The sequence below is a fragment of the Megalobrama amblycephala genome, linkage group LG7 (assembly GCF_018812025.1).
Source record: "Megalobrama amblycephala isolate DHTTF-2021 linkage group LG7, ASM1881202v1, whole genome shotgun sequence".
Taxonomy (NCBI): Eukaryota; Metazoa; Chordata; class Actinopteri; order Cypriniformes; family Xenocyprididae; genus Megalobrama; species Megalobrama amblycephala.
In genome coordinates this window covers 21,890,335-21,916,497 of record NC_063050.1, presented here as the reverse complement: position 1 = coordinate 21,916,497, position 26,163 = coordinate 21,890,335, and the positions used below count along the sequence as shown (strand labels likewise).

At 35.2% G+C, this 26,163-nt stretch overlaps 1 protein-coding gene across 1 annotated transcript; it reads right to left on the bottom strand.

Annotated features, from left to right (window-relative positions):
* Window positions 1-1,584: 1,584 nt before the first annotated feature.
* dtx4b (deltex 4, E3 ubiquitin ligase b) lies at window positions 1,585-25,598 on the bottom strand. Its single transcript, XM_048196581.1, has 9 exons — window positions 25,249-25,598; window positions 24,824-25,038; window positions 14,270-15,332; window positions 9,135-9,196; window positions 8,867-9,028; window positions 8,055-8,116; window positions 6,229-6,549; window positions 5,823-5,912; window positions 1,585-3,376 (listed from the first exon to the last, which is right to left on the bottom strand). Coding segments are annotated over exons 1-9 (2,205 nt in total). The 5' UTR covers window positions 25,251-25,598; the 3' UTR covers window positions 1,585-3,148.
* Window positions 25,599-26,163: the final 565 nt, after the last annotated feature.

Sequence of the window (26,163 nt, the reverse complement as noted above, 5' to 3'; positions counted from 1 at the left end):
TAGCGAATCTAGAATATATGAAAGTTTCATTTTTAAAAATAATTTACAATAAAAAAATGAACTTTTTCACGATATTCTAATTATATGACCAGCACCTGTACACTAATAAACAACTTGGTGATTAAGTTTCTAATGCATATACAGTAGAATTAATGTTACTAATGACTGCCATGTTTTCATGCAAAATTTACACTCTTAATCGATTAAATTTAATCAAATGCTAATCCATATTATGCCAAGGGTATAGTTAACAAACTAAAATTATAAAAAATTGTCACAAAGTAAATGTTAACTGAAATAAAATAAAACTTATTTAAAAAACTTTCTCATTTTCATTTTCACACGCATTGCAGATGAACAGTTTGTAAATTAAGTTTTTTTGTTTTTTGCACAAAGCACTCACGTCGCTTAATTGAGGTAAAACCACTGATGTCACATGGATTACTTTAATTATGTCGTTACTACCTTTCTGGGCCTTGAAAGTGGTAGTTGCATAGGCTGTCAATGAAGAGACAGAAAGCTATCAGATATGTCAATGGTAATCAAAGTCTGAACATAAGCCTCTCACAGTTTCAGAACAGAGTGAACAGCTCCCTCTGGTGGACAAAAAGTGATAAAACATGGTTACTGACATGAGAGATTTTTTTTAAATTATTATTCCTTTTCTACTTTGCCTTTTTAAATAAAATGGCATAACAGGTGATATGGGATTTTGAGAGTGACCTGTCACGAAAACAATGAACATAAGCAACTTATTAGCAATCCCATAAGAAATAAAGTTCATTTAATTATTAATTCATTAACCATTTCAGTCAAATTGGTGTTGGCAACCTTTTCCTCATGAAGTGCCATTTTTAAGTTTGTGAGTTAATCACTCTGCCTTATGGCTAAGGTTAATTTAGATGTACATGTAAATGTAAATTAAAGTACATGTCAACACCTCAAACGTGTTGTGCTCTTCAAACCATTCCTGAACCATTTTTGCTTTGTGGCACCCTGACTGGTGTGCGGCAATGCAGCCCCATATGCAACAAACTACGATGCAGTGTATTTCTGACACTTTTCTATCAGAACCAGCATTAACTTCTTGAGCAACCTGAGTTACAGTTGCTCATCAGTTGGTTCAGTTGATATTAAAAAAAAAAAAAAAATTTTTTTTTTTTTATTAGATCATCAAAGGGTCCACACAAAAATGAAATTCTGTCATCATTTACTCACCCTCAAGTTGTTCCAAACCTGTAAGACTTTCGTTCATCTTCAGAACACAAATTAAGTACTTTTTGATGAAATCCGAGAGATTACGCAGCTGACACTTTGACGCTTCAAAAAGTTCATAAAGAGATTGTTAAACTAATTTATATGAATTGAGTTTAGTCCAAATTATCTGAAGAGACACGATCACTTTACATGCTGAAGTTTTAATTTAGGCTTTTATTCAAGCATTAACATTCATCAACTCACACCAGTTGTGGTAAATGGAAGCTCAAGCAATAAGCATGCTTGCTTGACGTGCGAGAACCAACGAGTTTCATCCTCACACAGTTTGGAATGACATGAGGTAGAGTAAATGATGACAGAATTTCATTTTTGGGTGAACTATCCCTTTAATGCAAGGAGAGGTTGCTGGGTTTTATCAGATTACAAACACTTCACATTATTTTTTTCACAACTTGAGAAAACTCTACAATTCATGTGAACAAAAATGGCATTTATTGTTGTAGGCAGGCAAAAAGAAACCAAAAACAGTTGAGGCTCATCTTTAAGTGTAAAAATTCTCAATATGAAACATTCTTAAAATATAGTAAACTATGAAAATAGAAGAAAACATCAATATAAAAGAGAAATACATGAAGAACATTAAACAGATGAGTAACGCTCTGTACCTCTGGGTGGTGAATGCATGGCATACACTCTTATGTTTAATCAAGCACAAATGCAAGCATACACATGATGCATGGGCTCACACACGCAAGTATCCACATGCACAGATACATTCATCCCAAACAATGGCACGTTCTTTAGGTCATTAGAAGTGAATCATTATAAAACAGGTCAATAAATGACCTAACATACAGACTGGCCTAAAAACAGTACAAGGACAGTTAAAAAGAGCTAAATCATATTTTATACAAAATCCTTGAGTTTGCAAAATTCATTTTGGCAAACGATTACTAAACTGACCCTTGGGGATCATTAAAGTTTAAACTATCTCTCTACCCATCTATCCTATGAAGTGCTTGATATTCTTCTATCATTTCACTGTATCCAGCTCAATCTTAATTCATTTGCTTATTCTTCTGTATTAAGGCTGAACATATGTAATGCTGTACTCGTAGTGAAGTAGCACTTCTTTTAGCTTAAACCACCAAATGTGTTTTCTGTACCGTGAACAGGTGAGATTTCATAACGTATAACTATTAGATGCATTGGACATCTTTTTCCTCAATGATCATGTCAAGTACTCTTATATTATCTGAAGAACAACAATTAGTTGGGGTTCTCATGCTTCATATAAACCAGCATAATTCAATGTTTCCATAAAACTCATTTTGAAATCAATTTGATATTAAAACTGCTGCTCTATTTTGACCCTTACAAAAATAGTACAAGTTCTCAATACATTTTGAATACATGGAATGATGTATGAAAATACAAATTATAATACAAGCATTTATAACTATATACTTCTCAGTATAACAGTATAGCAAACTATACTTCTCAGTTTTAGTAAACAGCTTCCAGTTAGAGGTACAAGAGTTGACTGTTTTACACAACTTACACAAACTCACAAAACAACATAACTTAAGCATATAAAACATCTCTGCTGCTTCATTAACTAGCATTTTCTTAAGCCTTTCAATTCCCTTGTTTTTCTACGACATGAGTCCCCTCCACCTCTCATTCTTGCTTTTCACACATTCCTTTCTTTCCTTTTTCCTTCAAACCTATCTTTCACCTTTAACCAAATATCATCTTAGTTGTGTTACTTCATGCCCAAGTACTTCGTATTGAGATTATAGAATAAACACCGACTTGTGCTAATTCACACAGTTATCTGTACCAGTTGGTCACATTAGTTATTTTCATATTTAAATCACACATATTTCTGTGCTTCCTATTTCAAATGCACATCTAGTACCATCATTTCTCACAGCTGCTGTTCCTCGTCTTCAGTGATGCCCTGGGCTTTAAGCTCCACCAGCACATTGTCGAGATAGCCAGAATCTGGAAAGCCATGTCCAGTAAGATTGGAGCCAAACTCTGTCTTGTGATGGACCTCATTCCAGATGACAGTGTCTGATTCTCCTGTGGTGCTGGAGGTTCCCACTGAGAAAATCAGCCGTCGGTCCCACGCCACCAACAAAAGCCTTAAGACCTATGAAATGGACAACATATTGATATAATTGTAAACCTTCAATAATAATTAAAACTACATTAAATCTTAAAGTGTTCTAAGGCCCTTTTTGGTGCCATTTGGTTTAACATCAATAAAACATTGCAATACTAATTTTTGCAATACTAATAAAAGTAACCTTAATCCTTGCAATGCATTAAAAAAAAAAAGCTAATGAAAAATGTTTCTCTACTAAAAATATGTTTCTGATCAGTAGCTTCTGATTGAGTGAATGCACAAATTTTTTAAGGTTTTTGAATGTTGCCATGTTTTTACCATGTTGTTACTACATTTACCCCCTTTTTATTAATAAAAAAAGATACATTTTTTTAAATACAAAATTTTACAAGAACTACAGCAAAAACCAGGGTGATGCAAGAACACATTTGTTTTATCAATATTTATGAGAAATTGTATTTGAATATATCATTATAATAAATTTACAAGGACATATGAGAATTACCAGTAAGAAATCCATTGACTTCAATAAATTCCTTTGAAAATAAAACTCATGACTGCTCAAAACAGTCTAAATTTATGAAAACTACACATTGTTGTTCTATCAAAACACCATTAATATTATGAAATGTTTTCAAACAAAATATATTAATTTTACTTGCATAAAAAAAGATGACATGCATTCTTAATCTCTTTTTCATGCTGCAGTGGTTCATCAATAGGTGGCAGAAGAGTAAAATATGGACCTCTCCTTTTTCAAACCCTCTTTCATTTTTCAAATTTAGACTATTTGGTCTATGAATTTCTGATTTACAAACAGACATTAATTCAATGTCATTTAATTTGTCATAATTTCATGTGTAAAGCCACAGTTCACTTCCAGGTCGAAACAGACCCGCAAAAGGTGTAACAATTTAGTTTAAATGGTTATATCCCTTACATTTAAAAATAATAATTAAAAAAATTAAATAAATTATGTAATTTGACAGTATCTAAAGTTTCATTTTCATACTAAAAACTATGTATTTTTTAGAAGTTTTATCTCATCCGGGTCAAAACATATGACAGAGTATTTCTGTGCCAAATATACAACTTCCGGTTGTGGACATGTTTCACCAATTTTTTTTCTAGTATGGTCCTTTATCACGTAATAAAGGGCGGAATTCCTTGTATAGGCACTTCTCCCTGATAAGCATGCACACACACATCACCCAGAGCAAGAGCAAGAGCACGCCCATCAACGCGCTTCGTTCGGGTGACGGAAGCCGAGAGATTTTTCAACAATGGCTGTGTCCCAATTCAGGGGCTGCACCCTTTGAATGCTGCATACATCATCAGTCTCATTTAAGAAAAATATCCATTAGATTGCAAAGTAAGAAAGAAATTACAGTATTTTACACCCTTGAATATCAGTCAATTTTATTACAGTAGCACAGTTGTGTGTTTGTTTGTTCCCGGAATTTCAGTGATGAATGCTTTGTAAACAAGTCCTAGTTCGGCGCTGGATTTACAGATCACAGGTGGTGAGTAAAATAGAAATCTCTGAGTAAATCAGATGTCTGTGTTTTGTTGGCAATCGGCGTGCAAGTGCATATAATGTAAACAACATGAATGTTTGTGTTTCCTTTTTATTTATAATGATGTCGCAGCTTGCATGCGCTCGTGACACTTTAGCTCTGCCCACGGCAGGCACGCCTCCAGGAGCTCGGCTTTTTTCTGAAAGACTCGGTACAGCGCATGTATCTTTTATAAATATGATAAAACTAAAGACTTTTCGGAGATATGAAAGATGAAATACTACTCTATATTTAAGATTAACTTGAGATGGGAGAAACTGTTTGTGACTTGGCTGCACCAAATAATGATAAAGATGTCATATTAAAGGGGTAAATAAAATAAGTACTAATAATAAATTTCACATCCACACAATAATTCACAATACCTTCCCCTTGGAATTATAAGGATCTATCTGACATTTTTGTCAAAATTGAGTTATTCACATATTCTTATTCTATGACAACTTATTTACATTATGTTTTTTTTTTTTTTTTTAATGTTGTGTACATTTTGGGACTTTTTACTTAGAAATCAATATAAAAAGGTTCTATCTACAAAGTTGTATGCAATGCAAAAACTTTGAAGCTTTGAATCTCAAAACTGCTCAGAATGCAGTTATAATTCCAAGGGGACGACATGTTTATATAGAGATATGTTTCCGGTTTATTTCGGTTGACCAGTAACTGACAAACAATTCCATATAGTGCAGTGACATTTAAAAAAAGAAGAAGAAAAAAAGTACACAAACTATGAAAAATTTGGGTCAGTAAGATTTCTTTTAAAGGAATTTATATAAAAAAAAAAAAAAAAAAAAAAGCATTTAAAAAAAAAATCTTACCAACCCCAAACTTTTGAACGGTAGTGTAGGAGGTTAAGTTTTTTTCATACGCACTGTACGGTTGGTAGGACTTACCTTGCGTCCTTTTTCATTGTCTGGGAGATAACAATGACGGGGAAATCCTCGTGCAGTGAAAGGCTTCTGTGGATTTGGATGCTCAGGACCCTTGAGAAAGACAAGAGAGAAGATATTTTATTAATATGATAATGATTGCGTGTAGGCCAAGTTTAAATGCAACCAAGATGCTCTGAAAATGGACTACAATCTAACTTTTTTGAATATAACTTTATATATAAGAAATAATATTCATATAATTTTAAAAACTTATTTCCTGTATATTATATTATATTATATTATATTATATTATATTATATTATATTATATTATATTATATTATATTATATTATATTATATTATATTATATTATATTATATTATATTATATTATATTATATTATATAAAAAATATGGTTTAGTTATACCTGTATCCCGGGCGGTATGTTGTAGATGATGCGAATGGTTTTGCAGTCTGGGTGTCCTGGAAGTGAGTGTGGGATGACATGGTACTCCATCTTACCAGGCGGCTGGTTGCCTGTTTTTACTCCATATATTGTCTTGCATGTTGGACACTGCAGACTGCCATCTTTGTTGCCATTGTTGTACATGGCCACTAGGCACTGCAGGTGATAAAGATGCCCACATTGCGCTAGTCGTCCGACCGACTCTGCACGTGAAACACTTGCTACACCTGGACCCTTATACCCTGAGGGCCCCCCCAGAGCCTCCATACAGATAGTGCAATCCTGAAAGAAAATACACAATACTGAAATAACATGCCATTAGCCAACACGCAGATATAAAAGGTTAAGAAATTGATGTTTTTTTTTTGTTTTTTGTTTTTTTACATGCTCCTTTAGCCAATAAGATGTGACATTTTATATCCAGCCAGTCTTATTATGTCCAGAGTGTCTTTTTAGATGGAGTGTTTGGTTTCTAAATGTCTCTTGAATTTCAATGGTTTTATGATTTTGGTAACCAACAAATCACCACACAAAAGGCATTGTAATCAGAACAAAAAATGTTTATCCTGGTATCTAATGCAGTCTGGGTCATTATATATATATATATATATATATATATATATATATATATATATATATATATATATATATATATATATATATATATATATATATATATATATATAAACTTGCATAGTTCATACGTTATAATCCCATTTAGATTAGAGCTGGGCAATACTATAGTTTATATTTTGTGACGATACAAGCAATCAAGCAACTGAGAATTGCCATATAGCCCTACGCGAGTATACTGTATGTGTGTATGCAGATAAAGCTGGACATATAACTAATATATATAACCAACTTTATATAAGAGCTGGACAATAATATAGTAACATTTTGCAAAGACACAAGCAATCAAGCAGTTGAGATTTGCTATATAGTACACAATATATTGCTTTATGTGTGTATGACGATAAAGTGTGTGTATAAATGGATAAAATCAGTGTACTTTTTTGTGACAATATCAAACAATCATGCAGCTATGATTTGCAATATAGTATATATTACTTTACTTGAGCATGCAGAATAAGTATGATGTACTATATATCCAACTTTTTAATATATCGCTGGATGATAAATAATATAGTTTACATGTTTCGACAATATAACAATCAAGATGTTGTGTTTAGCTATAAAGTACATACTGCTTAACGTGAGTGTTCTGTATGTATCTTTGTAAGGCTGCATATACATAGTTTTTATTAGAGTTATTAATTTGTTATCTTGTGATATTTAGAATGATTAAACCTGTGAGGTTTTGTTCAATTTATAACAATTTGGTGTTAAATATTTTTATTAATTAAAGTATGACTAATGAATTTGCACCAAAATACTGTGGAATTATATTGCACAATACAATCCTTAATTTAAAGAAAAACACTTATTGTTACAGTAGTGCATTTATACATGTATGCACAGTATACAGTATATGTGTATGCACAGTATGCACTTATATGTGTGCACGCACGCAGAATTTCATGTTTATTTTGTACGATTTGAGAGAAATGTTTAAAGTAAAATTCATTCTAAAATAAACTGATGTGCCTTTGGAAAAGGCGCTAACTTTTCCTGTCTCTACATGTTTTCCAGATCTACGGTACTATCTGCCCTGTGTGCAACCTTTGCTGCCAACTCAGATATCATCTAGGTCTGAAGCCAAAAACAGTTACAGAAAAGGATTAGATCACAGAGATTAATGACATAAAATAATAAGTATGTCTTACTTCTTCTGGTGGATTCCTGACCTTCTGTAAGTACCTTTTTACCACTTCCTCCGGTGTTTTACCTGGAAAACAAATCACTTATGTTTAGTACACTGCAAAAAAAGCTTTTCTTACTTAGATTTTTTTGTCGTTTCCAGTCTAAATATCTAAAAATTCTTAAATTAAGATGCATTTTCTAGACAAGTAAAAATTGTGATTTTAAGAAAAAAAAGAAAAAAAGTCAAAATAAGTGAGTTTTTCCTTAAAACAAGCTAAATAATCTGCCCAATTGTTGTTTTTGGTTTGAAATAAGATTATTTTCCTTACCCCACTGGCAGATTATTTTGCTTGTTTTAAGGAAAAATTCACATTTTGACTTTTTTTTTCTGAAAACAAGACAATAATTTTTACTTGTCTAGAAAATGCTTCTTAATTTAAGAATATTTAGATATTTGGACTGGAAACAAGACAAAAAACTCTTAAGTAAGAAAAGCATTTTGCAGTGTATGCAATATGAGATTTCAAATTTGTTTTGTGTATAAATCTGCTGAATGACAATTGATGGGAACAGCTGGTAGTGATTGGTGACCGTTGCATTTCAGTGGTTGCCTCAAGCCTAAATCTGTCATACTAATCAAGACCACTTTTGCCAACAGAACAGCCTGAATATTTTGTGGCATGGATTAAAAAGCTGCACGCAAACTTCCTTAGGGATTTTGGTCCTTGCTTCCTCAATAGCAGCTTTCAGAAACAAACTTCTACAGTACAATGTATTTATCTGTAAAACAAACAAACAACAAAAACAAATGTCTATAAGTACATAGATTCTTTACCTTTGCGGGCTTGTTTTTTGGTGGTCTTGCGGCAACAGTGCCCAATGCCAGGAATTGGTCTGATGTCGCTCTTGCTGACAGGTGGAGGATGCAGAACCAGTTTTGGTGGACGGGTCAAACATACAGGTAGTCCTGCTGCACTCATCAGAATACCAGTAATACCTGCAATGCATCATAATGCATATGTTTTAATAAACTGCAACATGTCACTTATTTTTATTTTAAACAATTTCTGATAGTGTATTAAGAATGTATCTTGTTTTCCTACCAGCTAAAGCCGGATGGACAGGGCTGGAGCCATTAAGGTTCTTCACTGGTACTGTCGGTACTCTAGGAGGGAAAAAAACAACAATAAAATAACACTATAAGTCCAATGAACACACTGACACTCTTTCCAAAGAGTCAAACCAACAGATTAAGTAATTTGACAGACAGATTTTCATCACAATATGAAAGAAAAGATTATCGATTCTGTTTCATACTGACAACCATTTGTTTCATAAAAGCAATGGACACAATGAACCTACAAACTTCAAAACTGCAGTATTTTTCCCTCTTGAACTTGAAGATTTTATTAAGTGTAGAGGTGTCACAATATACAGAGCCATTCCAAAAAATAAATAGTTATATTACTGTTAATACTACACCAAATAAAGAGTCAAAGATGAATTCAACTAACAACTTTTTTCCCCCAAAATTCCAATAGGTACTGCAATAATGTCGTTATCATGAATTCTTTTGGACACGATAACAGTGTAGTGACAATCTCATGTAGAGGCAACCATAATTCAGTGTTTGCTTCCTCGGAACTTACTTCTGTAAGATGATTATTAAATGTTGTGTAAAACTAGAACACAGACATTACCAATTTCTTCATTACCAAGTATCTTCTGCCAACCTATTAAATTTCAAAAGTTCAACGTGAAGTACTTGTTCAACGACTAGCATGCACATAAACCATTGTTCTTCTTCCAACATCAACAGTAATATGATACTTAACTGAAAGTGCAATTTGACACTTTCGGCTAAGCATCAAAATACTATTTTACTCTTATATAAGCACATTTTTGGTCAAATCAGTGTGAAAAATGGGAAACAAAATAACAAAAGGCAAAAAAAATAAATAAATAAATAAAAAAAAAGCAACTCTAATATACAGCCCTTTTACTTCCCTCTTCAAACCTTCAATGGTCCTGTCTGTAATGTTTTCCCACACTTGTCTTTTTATTTACTGGATGGTAAGTTGGCCAAATACTGTGAAATATCTTGATTTTTAGTTGTTTTAGCCAATTTTAACACTTGTTTTGTCACTTTTGGTGCACACTCGGGTTCAATTTACATCAGAGTTCGGTACGTTTGGATGATGTGAACATTGTCTTCTGAACTCAGGTGTGCACCTCCTCTTTAAATGAAAAAAGTATAAGCTGTATACAAAGTGACCCAGATTTGGTTTTTGACCACTGAAAATTTGTACATTTTACCAATTTACTAATGGATCCGCATTAAGATCTCCATATCTCTGGGAATGAACCATTGAGGGCCTTTAAAATGTAAAAATATCAAAAAGAAAGTTTGTTAAGAACCAGAATCTAAAAGAATATTAAGATATCTTTAATACTTCTTGAGTTACAGGCATGCAAACAAACAAACAAACAAACAAAAAACACAAGAAGTGCTTTTTACCATTTTTGAACTGTCACTGTTGACATATAATGAAACAAAGATTGCTAAGTCAACAGATTTTACTAACAGACCTACCAATCTCTGTTAAAATAATGATGCTGCCATCTTTTTAAAATCATTTATACACCTTTGTAATTTGGCTCCAAATCTCAGGTGAAAATTGTCATTTTGACCCCCCTCTACAAAATAGTGGATTATTCATAAAATATATATCTGTGACATTTAACATTTTGGCTTTCATAACTATTTATGCTTGTCCTTCAACAGAAAAAATACTAACAAAATCAAAAATTTGAGCGGGGACCTCTGGTTGATTTGACACGGAACGACCCATATGAATTTGCACATGGTTTGTCTTAAAGGGATAGTTCACCCAAAAATTAAAATTTGATGTTTACCCCCAGGGCATCCAAGATGTAGGTGACTTTGTTTCTTCAGTAGAACACAAATGATGATTTTTAACTCCAACCGTTGCAGTCTGTCAGTCATATAATGCATGTCAATGGCAACACAATCTATAAGAAACAGTCAAAAAACAAGCATAGACAAATCCAAATTAAACCCTGCGGCTCGGCCTCTAAAACACCACCATGTTCAACTGCGTTCATCACTCGGTTAGTGAGGTCTGATTGCGCTCTGACAATGGAAGTGATGTCTCGCACTCATTGAAGTATATGCGCGAGACATCACTTGCGTTGTCAGAGTGCGATCAGACCTCACTAACCGAGTGCTGAACGCAGATGGACATAGTGGTGTTTTAGAGGTAAAAAATGATATATATACTGTTGGTTTCTCACACAAACTGATCATTTAGTGTCTTAGGACATCGATGTGCCGTCATGAGCTGCAGGGTTTAATTTGGATTTGTCTATGCTTATTTTTTTGACTCTTATAGATTGTGTTGCCATTGGCATGCATTATACGACTGACAGATGGCAACGGTTGGAGATAAAAATCATAATTTGTGTTCTACTGAAGAAACAAAGTCACCTACATTTTGGATGCCCTGGAGGTAAGCAGATAAACATCAAATGTTCATTTTTGGGTGAACTATCTCTTTAAAGCATATTAAAAACACCATGTAGACATATAAACAACATAAACAACATTAAAATTTTCACCACAGGGTGTCTGTAAGTCATCTTGAGTCCCCATAGGGAGTTTGTTGAGCCCCCCTGGTCGAAAACCTTCCTGTGTGTCTGTGCATAACAGAACAAAATGTGTGATTTGGAAACATTTTTGAATAGCTTAATTTCAATTGTAACAGGTACATAGCTGACCTAAATAGCAATACCTCCGTTTACGGTTACATATCCCTATTGTCATGCTCCCTTCCTTCCGATACTCACATAACAATAATGTTCTGATGCCAGCAAAAGATACGTCAGTTGACAAAAAAAAAAAAAAAAAAAAAAGCTGCAGTGTGACTTTTAGGGACAGGTGAATCTGTAATAAACAACACCACAATAGCAATGAAAAATAAAACACCACTGTATATTGCCACGTTTTTTTCTCTTGAATGGAGTTTAAGGCACACTTTATTTGCACTTTATTTGCAGCATATGATGTTTTTCACACGAAAGTGAAAACTGAACCAAATATGCTGAAGTGGTTAAGCGGTAAAAGAAGGACTTGTTGAGGGTTTGCTTAAAATGATGACATGACTGGTTACTAATGCATTTTACCCAATCATCAATACTGCAGCAGTAGTTTATATTTATATGCCTGTTTTGTTTTCCATTGAAAAACAGAAGTATCAGACATGGGAGGGTGGATGGCTGTTTGGGTAAGGCCAACAGGGAAGCTTTTGACCTCCACTGAACCCTTGATCTTGTCTATACAACAGACATGTCTGTTTTTTTTCTCTCTCACACACACACACACACACACACACACACGCTCAACAACTGCTGCTCTATGACTCCAGATGGCTTTACGTCTGAAACAGAACATTCCATTACAAAGAGCACCAGACATGATGATAGGTTGTTTTCTTTTTTTTTTTTTTGTATTTGCTTTATAATATAGTCTAGGTACAGTTTATATTGATCAATATATTAATATCATCAAACTAAGATGCAAGAGGGTAAAAATACTATCTAAATTCTACCTCTGGCTGTATCTAAATGCAGGTTATTCTTAAAGGCGTCCAGAACTTCAATCCACCCTAGCTACATCCCAAACCCCCATCACCAAAGTCACATCTAATGCTTCAGGAAACACTGGGACACAATTGTTACAACATTCAATGTCAAAACCTTTTGCTCGTTACCCCAACTCCTTCATAACATAGACATGCACACACACTCTACGATGTCAAATGCTTTAGTGAGACAGCATTGTGTTGCTAATGCAGACCAGCCCATTTCATGTCAACAAAGGTTGCTGCAGAAACCCAGCTTGAACACGAAATCACCACTGAGAGCTGCGGGAAAAGCCACAAAAACAGCTATAGACATAAAGGGGGTGGGGATGGAACGAATAAGACCATTCTGTCCCCAGATGGTCATCAAACAGAGCAGACATGGATGATTTAGCAGTGTGAGAAACGTGAGAAACACATTCCTACACAGAAGAGGGGGAAAAACATGAACACACTAGCTATGTTTCCATCCAAAGTTGCAAATTTAACTTATGCACAAAATTGGAATATCGCATTAAACATTTGCAGATAAAGCACCGTTTCAATCCAGTGAGCTGAAGAGAACAAAATCGTCACTTAATGATAAACTGGCGATAAATATCACTAAGAAAAATGGAAGTTGATGAAGGAGAAGCCACTGAATAATAACGTTCGTAATTCGTATATATAATATATTAATCCTCAGAGCTCGCAGACGAAACACAATAAATGGTGTCATGTTAACTTGCTATAGTTATGGGAGGTAATTATACTGAACCAAAACAGCATTTCAGAAGGTGTGCAAAGAGATTGGTCTGCTGGTTGGTCCAGTTATGCCGTTACATTGCAAAGTCACGTCTTTTTTAGACATGTCTCAGTTGAACGCATTCGTTTTTTTATGCGCATTTTTTAGAATTTATGCGCATCTTGGCGTTTCCTTTCAGCATATTTTTTTTAATGCGATATCCCAAAATGCACATAAAAATTCACAAATGTTTTCTATCAGAGTAATCACAGGTTATCCTCTGGCCGCTTTCTGGTTGTCAGTGGAACATGCCGATAACATCCAGAAAGTGTTTAATTTGTTAATTATGAACTGTTTATTTATTCTTTCATAATAATATAATATAATATAATTATTGTTGCATTTATATTTTGTCATTTACAGCAATAAAATTAACTGTGGCTTCAGTCTCCAAATAATACATCTAAATATATATATTATTATAATATCCTAAAAATACACTACTGTTCAAAAGTTTGGGGTTGGGATGATTTATTCATGTTTTTGAAAGAACATTATTATTTTAATATTAAAAATGCCATTTATTCCTGTGATGGCAAAGCTGAATTTTCAGCATCATTACTCCAGTCTTCAGTGTCACATGATCATTCAGAAATCAATATGAATTCAATTCTAATATGCTTAATATGTAACATTTCTTATTATCCATGTTTGAAACAATTATGCTGCTTAACATTTTTGTGGAAACCATCAATTTAAAATTTATCCTTAATCAAAGTATTAATTTCTTTCAAAAAATCTTACCGATGGTACTGTAATGGTACTGTATATGAATAAAAATGCCTTTTCTTACCCAGAGGCAATAAGGGCCCGTGACTGTGCCATGGCAATTCTCTGCAAAGCAGGCCGACTGAGCCCTGCCAGACTGGCACGAGGTGGTATTGGGGCAGCACAGGCAGCGGAGCGCTGGGAGGCCAACATTGTTGCAGATGACGTCATAACTGTGGATGGTGTGGGACTTGTTGATGTGTTAACAAGTATGGCAGTTGGCACAAATGTTGCTGAAGATGATGTGTTTGGGGTGGATGAAGGCTGCTGATTCGATGATGGCAGAGTTGGAGGTGGGGGCAAAGATGAAGGCGTTGGGCGGCTAGAGGAGACTGAGAGATTGGCAGTGCCCAAAGTGAGAAGGGACAAAGACTGATCAAAAACAGCAGAATTCTTGGCTTCTTCCGAGGGTGAGCATTTTAAAGATGCGCCATGTGGTAGTGTATGAGAATACGAGTTTAAAACAGACATGGATGCAGAGGAGGATGGAAGTGTCCCAAAGCTGGATTTAGGACTGTTTGGTTTTGTTGCACGTCCTAGTGTCTGTGATGCAGTGCCATTTGCCTTTACACTCAACACCAGCATGCACTGCTGGCAGGCACAGGGCTGTCCAAGTGGAGCAAGAGATGAAACAGAAAGCATCCCGCTTGGGTAAACTGCACTTCCTTTTCTACTCAGGGTAGAACCAGAAACGCCTACCCCAAGAAGTGCCCCATTTGACCCTCCACCTGATGTAACTCCTCTAGCCATGCCTCCAGTCCCTGAGCCAGTACCCCAAGCCTGTGAAGTTTTAGGCAGAGGCCCAGTAACTAGAGGGTAAACCATGTCTGAGCGTCTCTGGATGCGCCTCTGCCGCTGTGTTTGCCTGTTAATCTGGGTCATGGTCTGGAAGTCCACAAAGTAGCAAAAGCCCAACGATGTCAGGTCCAGCCAGGGTTGCTGTCGGTCCCGTGCCGCTTGCAAGGCAATGGTCACCTCCATGTCATAGGCCGTCCAGGAACCTGTGTCATTTTCCCACTCCCATATCCAACCTTGGCCTGGTGCTGAGGTGGGGTCATAGAAACTCCGTCGCACTGGTCTTAACGTACCTGAGGAGGTAAACAAAAGGGTTATAAATCAAATATTAAAACACAGGATATAATTAACATGTTAAATAAAGTGTTTTCCTACAAGAAAGGCAGCCAGTCAACATGTTACGCATGTAAAGGCCCTGATTTACTCACGGCAAAGTTCTTTTTGTTCATCTCTTGAAGTAAAAATGCTGCTGGGAGCAGTGTTTAGGTGAACATACAAATATGGAATGCACACCTTTTCTCTCAATAACAAAATAGTTACGAAAGAAACTGATCATAGCAATTTGGATATGTTTGCACTAGCTCTGTAATTTGGCACTCCAGTCAAGTCACGTCAAGTTTATTTATACTTACAGATTGCTTTACAGCAAGCAGAATAACAGTAACATGAAAAAACAGTGTCAGTGTCTCTTTCAGTTAGAATAACAGCTTAAATTTCTACTATAAAACAGCTCTCCAGCATGTTGTTCATGTTTTAACTCACAGACGCCTGACCTCGACGGACCAAATAGAAGAAATTTCCATGTCAAAGAAAGCGGAGCCCCAGAGCACACCTACTTATTGAGTAATAGCCATGGACCAATGGTAGTTCGAAGGTGTTTACCATAATAAAGCAGTTTCAAACTCTCAAAATGAACTTCATTTTGACATGACTTTGTTCAAAATTACATCACACCAATTTGTTATTCAATTTCACTTGAAGTACATCAGGGCCTTAACTTTCATTTGACCATCAGTAGCCTTCTACTTTCTTCTTTCATAATATAAGTAACAGAACAATACTGTAAATCAATGACACCCAACAGGTATTATAAGAGAGAACAGCAGGATTGATAATGGCACAATGTTTCCAATGTAAGCATTCAACCCTCTATTATACCAACTGAATGCCTATTGTTGTGCTTTGAGCATCCTTTGAATTTAAACCCATTCATCAGAGCAGAAATGGGTTTACACTCTTTCCAGTAAGACTGATCAGATCAGGATCTTGAGTGTTTAGAGCAAGAATTCTTCCATTTAAAGCAGTAACTGGGACAAACATGCAACATTCATTTAGCTAATGCACAAAATACATTTAGGAATTCATGACAGTGCTGGGACACACAAACGGTAAGAAAAAAACACATGTGAATAAATAGATTTGAGCATTAAGCAAAGAGCACTCAACACTGAGCACAAAGGACCCACTGAGGCATGAACTTTAGCACAAGAAGAGAACTGGGAGTTCTAGAAGCCATAAAAAAAAGTGAAAAGACATGTTCTCTTTTTAACACCCATACACACCTACTAGATCTTCAAATAGTACAAAACACTTTATGTGTGCATGATTCTGCAGACATTATGGAACTTTATAAAGCACGTTCCAGAAATGAGGTGGAGTAAAGCAAGACATCAGCTTTGATCATCCTTTATTGTGTCTGAACTCACTTTACCAGCTCTTTGCCTCAATCACAGTCATGCCCTCTCAGCTCTATTGTAATGTCTTTTGTTAACAGATATATAGATAACTATTTGCCTATGCTTTTTTCTTTTGCTGCTTGTGAGAAGTCATTTCACTGAATTATACAGTCAAGCTAATGATAAACACGTGTATTATGGGATTATGTGGTATTTTTAACCATATGCAAGTAGCATATATTTCTTAAGGCAGGCACACTGAAATTATGTATCTCAGGGGCTGCTTTTAGAAAATGTGGTGTGTTCAGGGGCAAGTGAATATAATAGTTTTATTAGAAATTAAAATATATTAAAAAAGAAAATATTTAAAATGTAATTTACTCCTGTGATGGCAAAGCTGAATTTTCATCAACCTTTTCAACAACCACCATTACTGTGTCAAAGACCGACAGACTGAACAGAAGAAATTTTCATGTCAAACAAGGCAGAGCCCCAGAGCACATCTATTTATGGCGTAATCACCATGGACCAATAGTAATTCGAAGGGGTTTACCAGTCGGAGCAAACTTTTACAGGAAGTTTTTTGGCAAGCTGTTTCAAACCCCCAAAATGAACTTCATTTTGGCCTGATTTTGTTCAAAATTATGTCACACAAGTTCGTTATTTAATTTCGCTCATAAGAGCCTTAAAGGTGCCCTAGAATGAAAAATTGAATTTATCTTGGCATAGTTAAATAACAAGAGTTCAGTACATGAAAATTACATACAGTGAGTCTCAAACACCATTGTTTCCTCCTTCCTCTTATGTAAATCTCATTTGTTTAAAAGACCTCCGTAGAACAGGCGAATATCAACATAACACCGACTGTTACGTAACAGTCGGGATCATTAATATGTCCGCCCCCAATATTTGCATATGCCAGCTCATGTTCAAGGCATTAGACAAGCCAGTATTAACGTCTGGAGCTGCACAGCAGAATCATCAGACTAGGTAAGCAAGCAAGGACAATAGCGAAAAATGGCAGACGGAGCAATAATAATTGACATGATCCATGATATCATGATATTTTTAGTGATATTTGTAAATTGTCTTTCTAAATGTTTCGTTAGCATGTTGCTAATGTACTGTTAAATGTGGTTAAAGTTACCATCGTTTCTTACTGTATTCACAGAGACAAGACTGTCGTTATTTTCATTTTTTAAACACTTGCAGTCTGTATAATTCATAAACACAACTTCATTCTTTAGAAATCTCTCCAACAGTGTGTAATGTTAGCTTTAGCCATGGAGCACTATCAAACTCATTCAGAATCAAATGTAAACATCCAAATAAATACCATACTTACTCGATTAGACATGCAGCATGACGAACACTTTGTAAAGATCCATTTTGAGGGTTATATTAGCTGTGTGAACTTTGTTTATGCCGTTTAAGGCAAGCGCGAGCTCCAGGGGCTGGGAGCACGAGAATTTAAAGGGGCCACAGCCTGAATCGGCGCATATTTAATGATGCCCCAAAATAGGCAGTTAAAAAAATGTATAAAAAAAAATCTATGGGGTATTTTGAGCTGAAACTTCACAGACACATTCAGGGGACACCTTAGACCTATATTACATCTTTTAAAAAGACGTTTTACGGCACCTTTAACTTTCATTTGAACATCAGTAGCCTTCCACTTTCTTCTTTCATAATATAAATATCAGCGCAATACTGTAAATCAAAGACACAGACTAACAAAACAAAAGAGAAAAACTGTGCATCAAGTAGGGCTAGTACAGGCTTCGCTCACGTTATATTCGTTTTCATTATTTTATTTTATTATATCCAATTGATCGCGCAGGCGCCTCACTCACACACGCAGACCCAACATATCAGTTCTAGCATTGCTTACTTTACATTTTAGCCCTTTATCAGCAAACTAAATTGCAGACAAAGTTAACACTGCTCAGTTTAAATGGTCCGCTATCCATCTGTACCAGTCGGCGCGCACAACACCCAACCAAACATTTTTACACATGCGAAAGATGATGTTTTACGTGGTTATTGAAACAAGAGTGAAATAGAAAGCCTTGTTTACATAAGGAACAGTAGTTCAGCAAGCAATAAATGTTACATCGTGAATATGGAAACGTTTGTCTTCTTCCCGAACGAGAGAGGTAGGCTATGTGAGCCCAATTCAGTTTTGCTTTAAATAAATTCATTTCTGCTTTATAATGAATGCCACTATAACCTAATTTGTGTTTCAATTTATAATATATAGCTACTTATTTTTCGTTCTTGTTCTGTTCTGAATAAAATAAATTTAAAGGATTTTCTGTGGAGTGAGGTACTAAAATAACCAAGTTTATATAGGCCTATATTAATGTTTGTAAGCATTTAGTTAATTTTATTATTTGCAATTACGTGGTTGAGGGGTGTTTTTAGAGTAAGATAAATTTCTTTTTCATGTGATTAGCCTACTTCCTCTTCATGGCCGGGTTACATTTCTCTGTGTCGTAAACTATAGGGTGAGGCTTCTAAAATTTGGGGCGTGATATTTAAATGACGATTGTTTTCAGCCGCCGCATTTATCAACTCCCGCTCATACGTGCGACGGAAATGGCTGCATACAAAAGTTAAATGAATCACACGTGAGCATTGTCGTAAGCTGATTTTTTTGTTCGGGTGTACGCTGGTTTCTACGTTCATTTGATAAATGAGGGCCACTGGCTCTAATGTAAGTACTACAAACAATCAACAAACAGTCAATCTTCCATTATACCGACTGAATGCCTATTGTTAGGCTTTGCAAATCCTTTGAATTTAAACCCATTTATCAAAGCAGAAAAAAGTTTACACTGTCCAGTGAGACTGAATTGGCTGGGAATAGATCAGGATCTTTAGTGTTTTTTATTAGTGTGATTTTCAGCATCATTACTCCTTTCAGTGTCACATGATCATTCAGAAATCATTCTAATATGCTGACTTTTGATCAATTTAATACATCTTTGCTGAATTTCTTAAAAAAAATCTTACTGATCCAAATTGAACGGTAGTGTACTTGCATGTGCTGATTTTTTGCATTATGATTTTGAAAAAATATAAAAAAATTAATAAAATAATAATAATAATAATAATAATAATAATAATAATAATAATAATAATAACTTCATAAATTGTGATACATTTTGTGACTAAATTTGATTGTTCTAGTAATTAATGTATTTTAAGTTTTTCGACCCCTCCTGCACTGCAAGCAACATGGTGTGACGCTCCCATAAGTCATCAATACATATTGATACTAAAATAACACTTCCAATACTTATTTTCCGCATATTAGATACACACAAAAACCCGCCTCCTCTCACTCACTCATTTCATTTGCTCTGGATGAATATTGTTGGTGTTACAGGGCTTGAATTTCAGCATGGGACTGCACATATTGCGCATTATTTTACTCATTCACGCAGATTTTGTACTCATACCTGAAGTACACGGAAATAAGCCACCTTATACTAAACTGAGTTATTTTTCGCTGCTTATATATTGTGCTTAAACAGTAAAATACACACAATGTTTAAATTAACAGTATAATGGATCTGTGTGTCAGGTCTTAAAGTGACAGCAGCCTAATATATACCTGCTGCCAAATTATAAGATTATATTAAAATATTGGTAACACTTTACAATAAGGTTTATTAGTTAACATTAGTTAACTACATTAGTTAACATGAGCTAATAATGAACTGCACTTATACAGCACTTGTTAATCTTTGTTAATGTTAATATCAGTATTTACTAATACATTATTAAAATCTTGTTAACATTAGTTAATGCACAGTGAATTAACATGAACAAACAATGAACAAGTGTATTTTCATTAACTAACATTAACAAAGATTAGTAAATACAGTAACAAATGTATTGCTCATGGTTAGTTCATGTTAGTTAATACATTAACTAATGTTTAATTATAAACTTTATTGTAAAGTGTAACCAAAATATCTATATGGCAGTTTTTGCCCCATGGTATCGAGGTCAAAATTGTGGCCAGTGAAAATGCTGAGTGGCTAGTAACTTTGGAAAAGCCACAGTGGCTGGTGAGCAAACAAGTTAACATCAAGCCCTGGTCATAAGTAAAGTAAATGATTCCATCAGGATCTGGCAGTATTGATCGTGGTGCACTGAAATCGTTATTTAATACTACAGTCTCAGTTCAATCCAGATAAAACTAGATAATACTGTGCCTCCTCTCAGCATTACAGCCACAGCAACAGATGGCCATGTCCACTTTCACATGCCAATCATACTGCCTGCACTTAAGTTTGCAAGCTTGTGCTAGTATGTGAGTGGGAGTAAAAGGCTGTGCTTCAGCAGATCATAAACTGTGACATTGGGTTAAGGATCCCAGGACCTTTGCAGTGTCACAAAGCCCTATACAGCAGGTGTACAGAGACTGTCCATCTGTTCCATTGTCATTGGCTCTGTGCCTCCATCATGGCCCTGATTTTCATTTCCCTTCCCTCTTTCAAACTAACTTTATTCCCCTTTCTTTTCAAAAAAAAAAAAAAAAAAAAAAGGAATTTAAAAGATACAATAAATGCAATGAATTATAAATGCAAAATTTTTCCATTAAAACCTCTGACACGAGTCTTATCTAGTGGATTATCCCACCTCTGTAGTATTTGATTAAACAGGATACATACATTGTTAACTATGACTATGATTTCAGTGTAAACACATTTACAGTCTCTGTAAAAAAGTGTGCTCTAGACAAATTTAACCAAAAAAGAACTACATTCATAATGCCTTGAGGGCCCCCCCAGATCAGGGATAGGATCAGGGTCACCTCGCACCACGGGTGGGTGTCCCATACCCCAATGGGCTTAAGTAAAAATGAGGCACACAAAGGCTTCTTAAAGCATGAGGGGGGGAAGTGTTGTAAAAAGGGACCATAAACAATTTATAAAGTGTGTTTCAGAACTGAAAATCAGTTCAGACCACAAACCATTTTGGACTAATTAAGATTTTTTTTTTTATGTTTTTGAAAGAAGTCTCTTAAGCTCACCAAGGCTGCAGTTAAAAACACAGTAAAAATTTAACCAATTTATCTGTGGTATTACTATAATAGAAACATTTTCTATTTCAAGAATCACTACTTTAAAATGTAATTTATTCCTGTGATTCAAAGCTGTATTTTCAGCAATTCAAAAGTTAAGAAAAGAAAAGAAAAGAAAAGAAATACTTTTTTCAAAAAGGATGCATTAAAATATGACAGTAAAGACATGTATTGTAATATAATGTATTACGTTACAAAAGATTTTTTATTTCAAACAAATACTATTCTTTTAAACTTTCTATTCATCAAAGCATCAGCAATGCTGTTTTAACACTGATAGGAAATAAATAAGAAATGTTTCTTAAGCACCAAAATCAGCATATTAGAATGATTTCTGAAGGATTATGTGACACTGAAGACTGGAGTAATAATGTTGAAAATTTAGCTTTGCCAACACAGAAATAGATTACATTTTAAAAATATTAAAATAGAAAGTTATTTATAATTGTAATAATATTACACACTATTGTTTATTTACTGTATTTTTGAGCAAATAAATCTATCTTTGGTGAGCATAAGAAACTTCTTACAAAAACATTTAAAAATCTAAATTATTCCAAACTTTTGTCTTGTGTGTGTGTTTATGGGAAAGAGGGCGTGATACCAACAGAAATGATTCACAAAATGGTCAGCCTGAAAGAAATTATAACATTCCTCCAGCTCTTCAGCCTAACCATGTGAGAGTCATTGGATGAGGAGAAACACAATCCTGTTCTATGTGTGTGTGTGTGTGTGTGTGTGTGTGTTATACTAATCTCCAGTCTGCAATGGAAAACAGAGTAACTGACAGCACCCCAGGGGCCCAGAGTTGATGAAACTGCATACTAGCCTGTTGCACAATAACAACCGCTCCCCTTTTCTCCCCAATCAATCTTTATAGTTTCGTTCTTTCACTTGGAAGTGTGCTCATTTCCCTGGGTAGTGCTTTGTGGAACTTCACTCTCTGTCTAAGTGCATCTGAGCAAGTTATTTGCAGGTTTTTTAGGGCAAGTCTTGACAGAGCGATAAGGGTTGACACTGTCACTAACCTCATGTCAGGGATGTCTGGTTCCAAAACATTTCCTGAGTCTCAAAATGATTTGGGTGTTAGTAAAAAGATCATTTCTGGGAGCTGCCTGGGTGTGTATCTCTAAACCATTATTCACACCAATGCACTTTATCCATGGGGATAAATAGGCAGCTTTGCCCCAAGAATTTGCTATGAGTCACTTTAATCAGTGTCCTCTTACATACCAGACTTCAAATACTTTAAACAAGGCTAAAACTATGTGATTGTTACAAGGCCAGGCTAACAGACCTAGATAATGTGCTAGTAGCTCATTTCCTTTGTAAATTTTATAAGAACACAAGGGTGGAGTTTTGTAACAAGCTGTGCTTACTAGAGCATGACATGTCTTTTTTCTGCACCTTTATAGTCTCACTCCCTCCATTTGTGTAGTCCAGTCATACAGTGGCCTCAAAAAAGTATTTGGACATGTATGAATTTCATTGCATTAGATGTTTTGCAATCTTTCTGTCTTAATTTTGAGAAATAAAACTACATTTTTATATTAAATTGTATAACATACATTGTATGTTTATGTTAAAATGTCACTTGGTCTCATATTTCACTAATTAATGGAAATACATTATATTTGCTTATTTTGCTTATATATCAAAATACTTTTTGCCGCCAATGTAAAACCATCTAAAATAACAGCTGCCTGGGCAGAAAGTAGACATAATTCAATGTAACACTTTGATAGTTTAAACTCAAATGAGTGCATACATCTAAGTAGATGGGTGTTAAAATTTTGTTGAAGTTGCAAACAACTACACTTCATCAAAACTGCTGAATGCAGACTGAAAGAGAATGTTTACTATAAGCATAGATGTGCTTAGAAGTCATATTACATCATATGTTAAAATTATATATATTCGCCACTTCCTTTTTTTCAGTATATTTAACTATACCTGAGAGGCACTAAAGGATTAGTCCACTTTCAAATAAAATTTTCCTGATAATTTACTCACCCCCATGTCATCCAAGATGTTCATGTCTTTCTTTCTTCAGACGAAAAGAAATTAAGGTTTTTGATGAAAACATTCCAGGATTATTTTCTATAACTGTAATTTTGACCTTCAACCGTTTGGAGGCCATTGAAGTCCACTATAAGGAGAATGAAATGTTTTCATCAAAAACCTTAATTTCCTTTCATCTGAAGAAAGAAAGACATGAACATCTTGGATGACATGGGGGTGAGTAAATTATCAGGAAAATTTTATTTGAAAGTTGACTAATCCTTTAACTGTGTCAAGACGTTTTGACAATTTCTCCATTAAACTAACAAATTTTCTGTTACAAGTTCTTGTTTTTAAGCAACCAATAATGACTAATATCTTCTTTAGTTTCGCCAAGACATATTAACACTCATTCCTTAGCTACTACTCATAATCCCAATAGTGGCAGCTAACTTTCCCATTGTTAGTCATAACCAGTTTCAACATTTACATGGGGAACTGTGGTTCAGTTTTGACTTATGTATTATAACTGTTGCTGGATTCTATTCCAGTTTCGTTCATTAGGTATTAGCACTGCTTACTAGTAATTGCAGTAGTTACTAGTATCTATTCCAGATTTACTAGTACCAGTTTATGAGACACTAATGTATTAGTAACATTTCTTACCTCACTAGTTGAAATTGCTTACTGAATCAACATACAAAGACTACTCAGAATGCCTAATTTATAGTTTAATTAAAAAACTTGCTGATAAGTTTTAAAGTATAACAATGGTATTTGTATATGTGTCAACGCTAGGAGGATCGTGACTATCAGCAAAAGAATAAGTAGTGCAATAAGTAACTTAATGAATGCTTGATGAAGGCATTCCAAGATACTAATCACTATTAGACTACTTGCAAGCAATATAATAGACAAATCCATAAAACAGAAACTAGCTCGTTGTAAAGAATAAATGTTAGAATGGCCTGCCACATGAAGAATGATGCGCTTCTGATTTTCATCTTACCGGTATCCTGTCTGAACTGATGCATGGAGTGTAGATCGACGATGTAGGGCGACAGGCGGCTGTCGGCTTGGCCTAGAACGACGCTGCCGCCGCGGGGATCGCTTCTTATCACCTCCTCTATGTGGTGAGACACGGCTGGGCTGTACGGCCGCCAGCGCCCGTGCTCGTTGAGCCATTCCCAGACGACCACGGCGGAGGCCAGTAACATCGTGTCCCTACAAGCAGAATAGAAAAAACTAAGTACGCATCTCTTGATTTCAACAACCGGTTTTGTGAACGCAGGAGGACAGATTTGCTAATGTAAAGCACGGTAATGTTGTAATGACTGGTCTGTAAAACATCGACAGACACACGAGGATTTGTTTTGAGCTTTTATAGTCTGGTTCTCTGTGTATATATAAGCATACAAACTCAGGTGCACTCACATTTATGTAGAAAACGCTTATCGCAGCATCAGGAAATAAATCTCCGTATCACTTCCATGGCTGGTCGCAACAACTCCTTACGAGTGTCAACAAACAGTCAACGGACCAATATTCCTCTTTCTTTTACACATTCGGCGTTGACTGTCGCGCAATGTGTGCTTCTTTTCCTTCCTAATAGTTTCTTGCGGCAAGAGGTGCGATTTATCGAAAATCATGTAGACTTCAAGTAAATGATCTCTGGCGAAACGCTCGTGGTTTTGTGTTCAGCGCACTGAGTTGACAAAGTGACACCCAACACCTCCCTATCATCACACATGAGCGTGAGTAATGCTGGAACTAGTGCTGGAAAGTCCGACTCATATCCGCGAATCGGTTCTTTCGAACAGTTCGTTCTATTTTACCGCTTCATCCCAACGCGATATATTACATGCTCTAAAATGAACGAGTCCGTAAGAGAAGGGCTGAATCTTTAATATAACAATAGTAGGTAGCTATATTGATTCTAATCGGATATCTTTATACACTTTGAGACTAATGTGCTATTCCGCCGAAATCAGAAAACAGTTCTCAGTCAACCGATTCAGTTCGATTCGTGAAATAAATCTGTCAGACCGGTTTTGTGAAATGATTAATTTGATTCATTGCAATTATATGACTCAAAGGAACGATTCATTCACGAATCACATCAAACTTTAAAGGGTTCACCCAAAAACGAAAATAATGTCATTTATTACTCATGCCGTTCCACACCCGTAAGAGCTTTGTTAATCTTCGGAACACAAAATAAAATATTTTTGTTGAAATCCGATGGATCAATGTCAGCAATGACATTTCCTCTCTCAAGATCCATTAATGTACTAAAAACATATTTAAATCAGTTCATGTGAGTACAGTAGTTCAATATTAATATAAAGC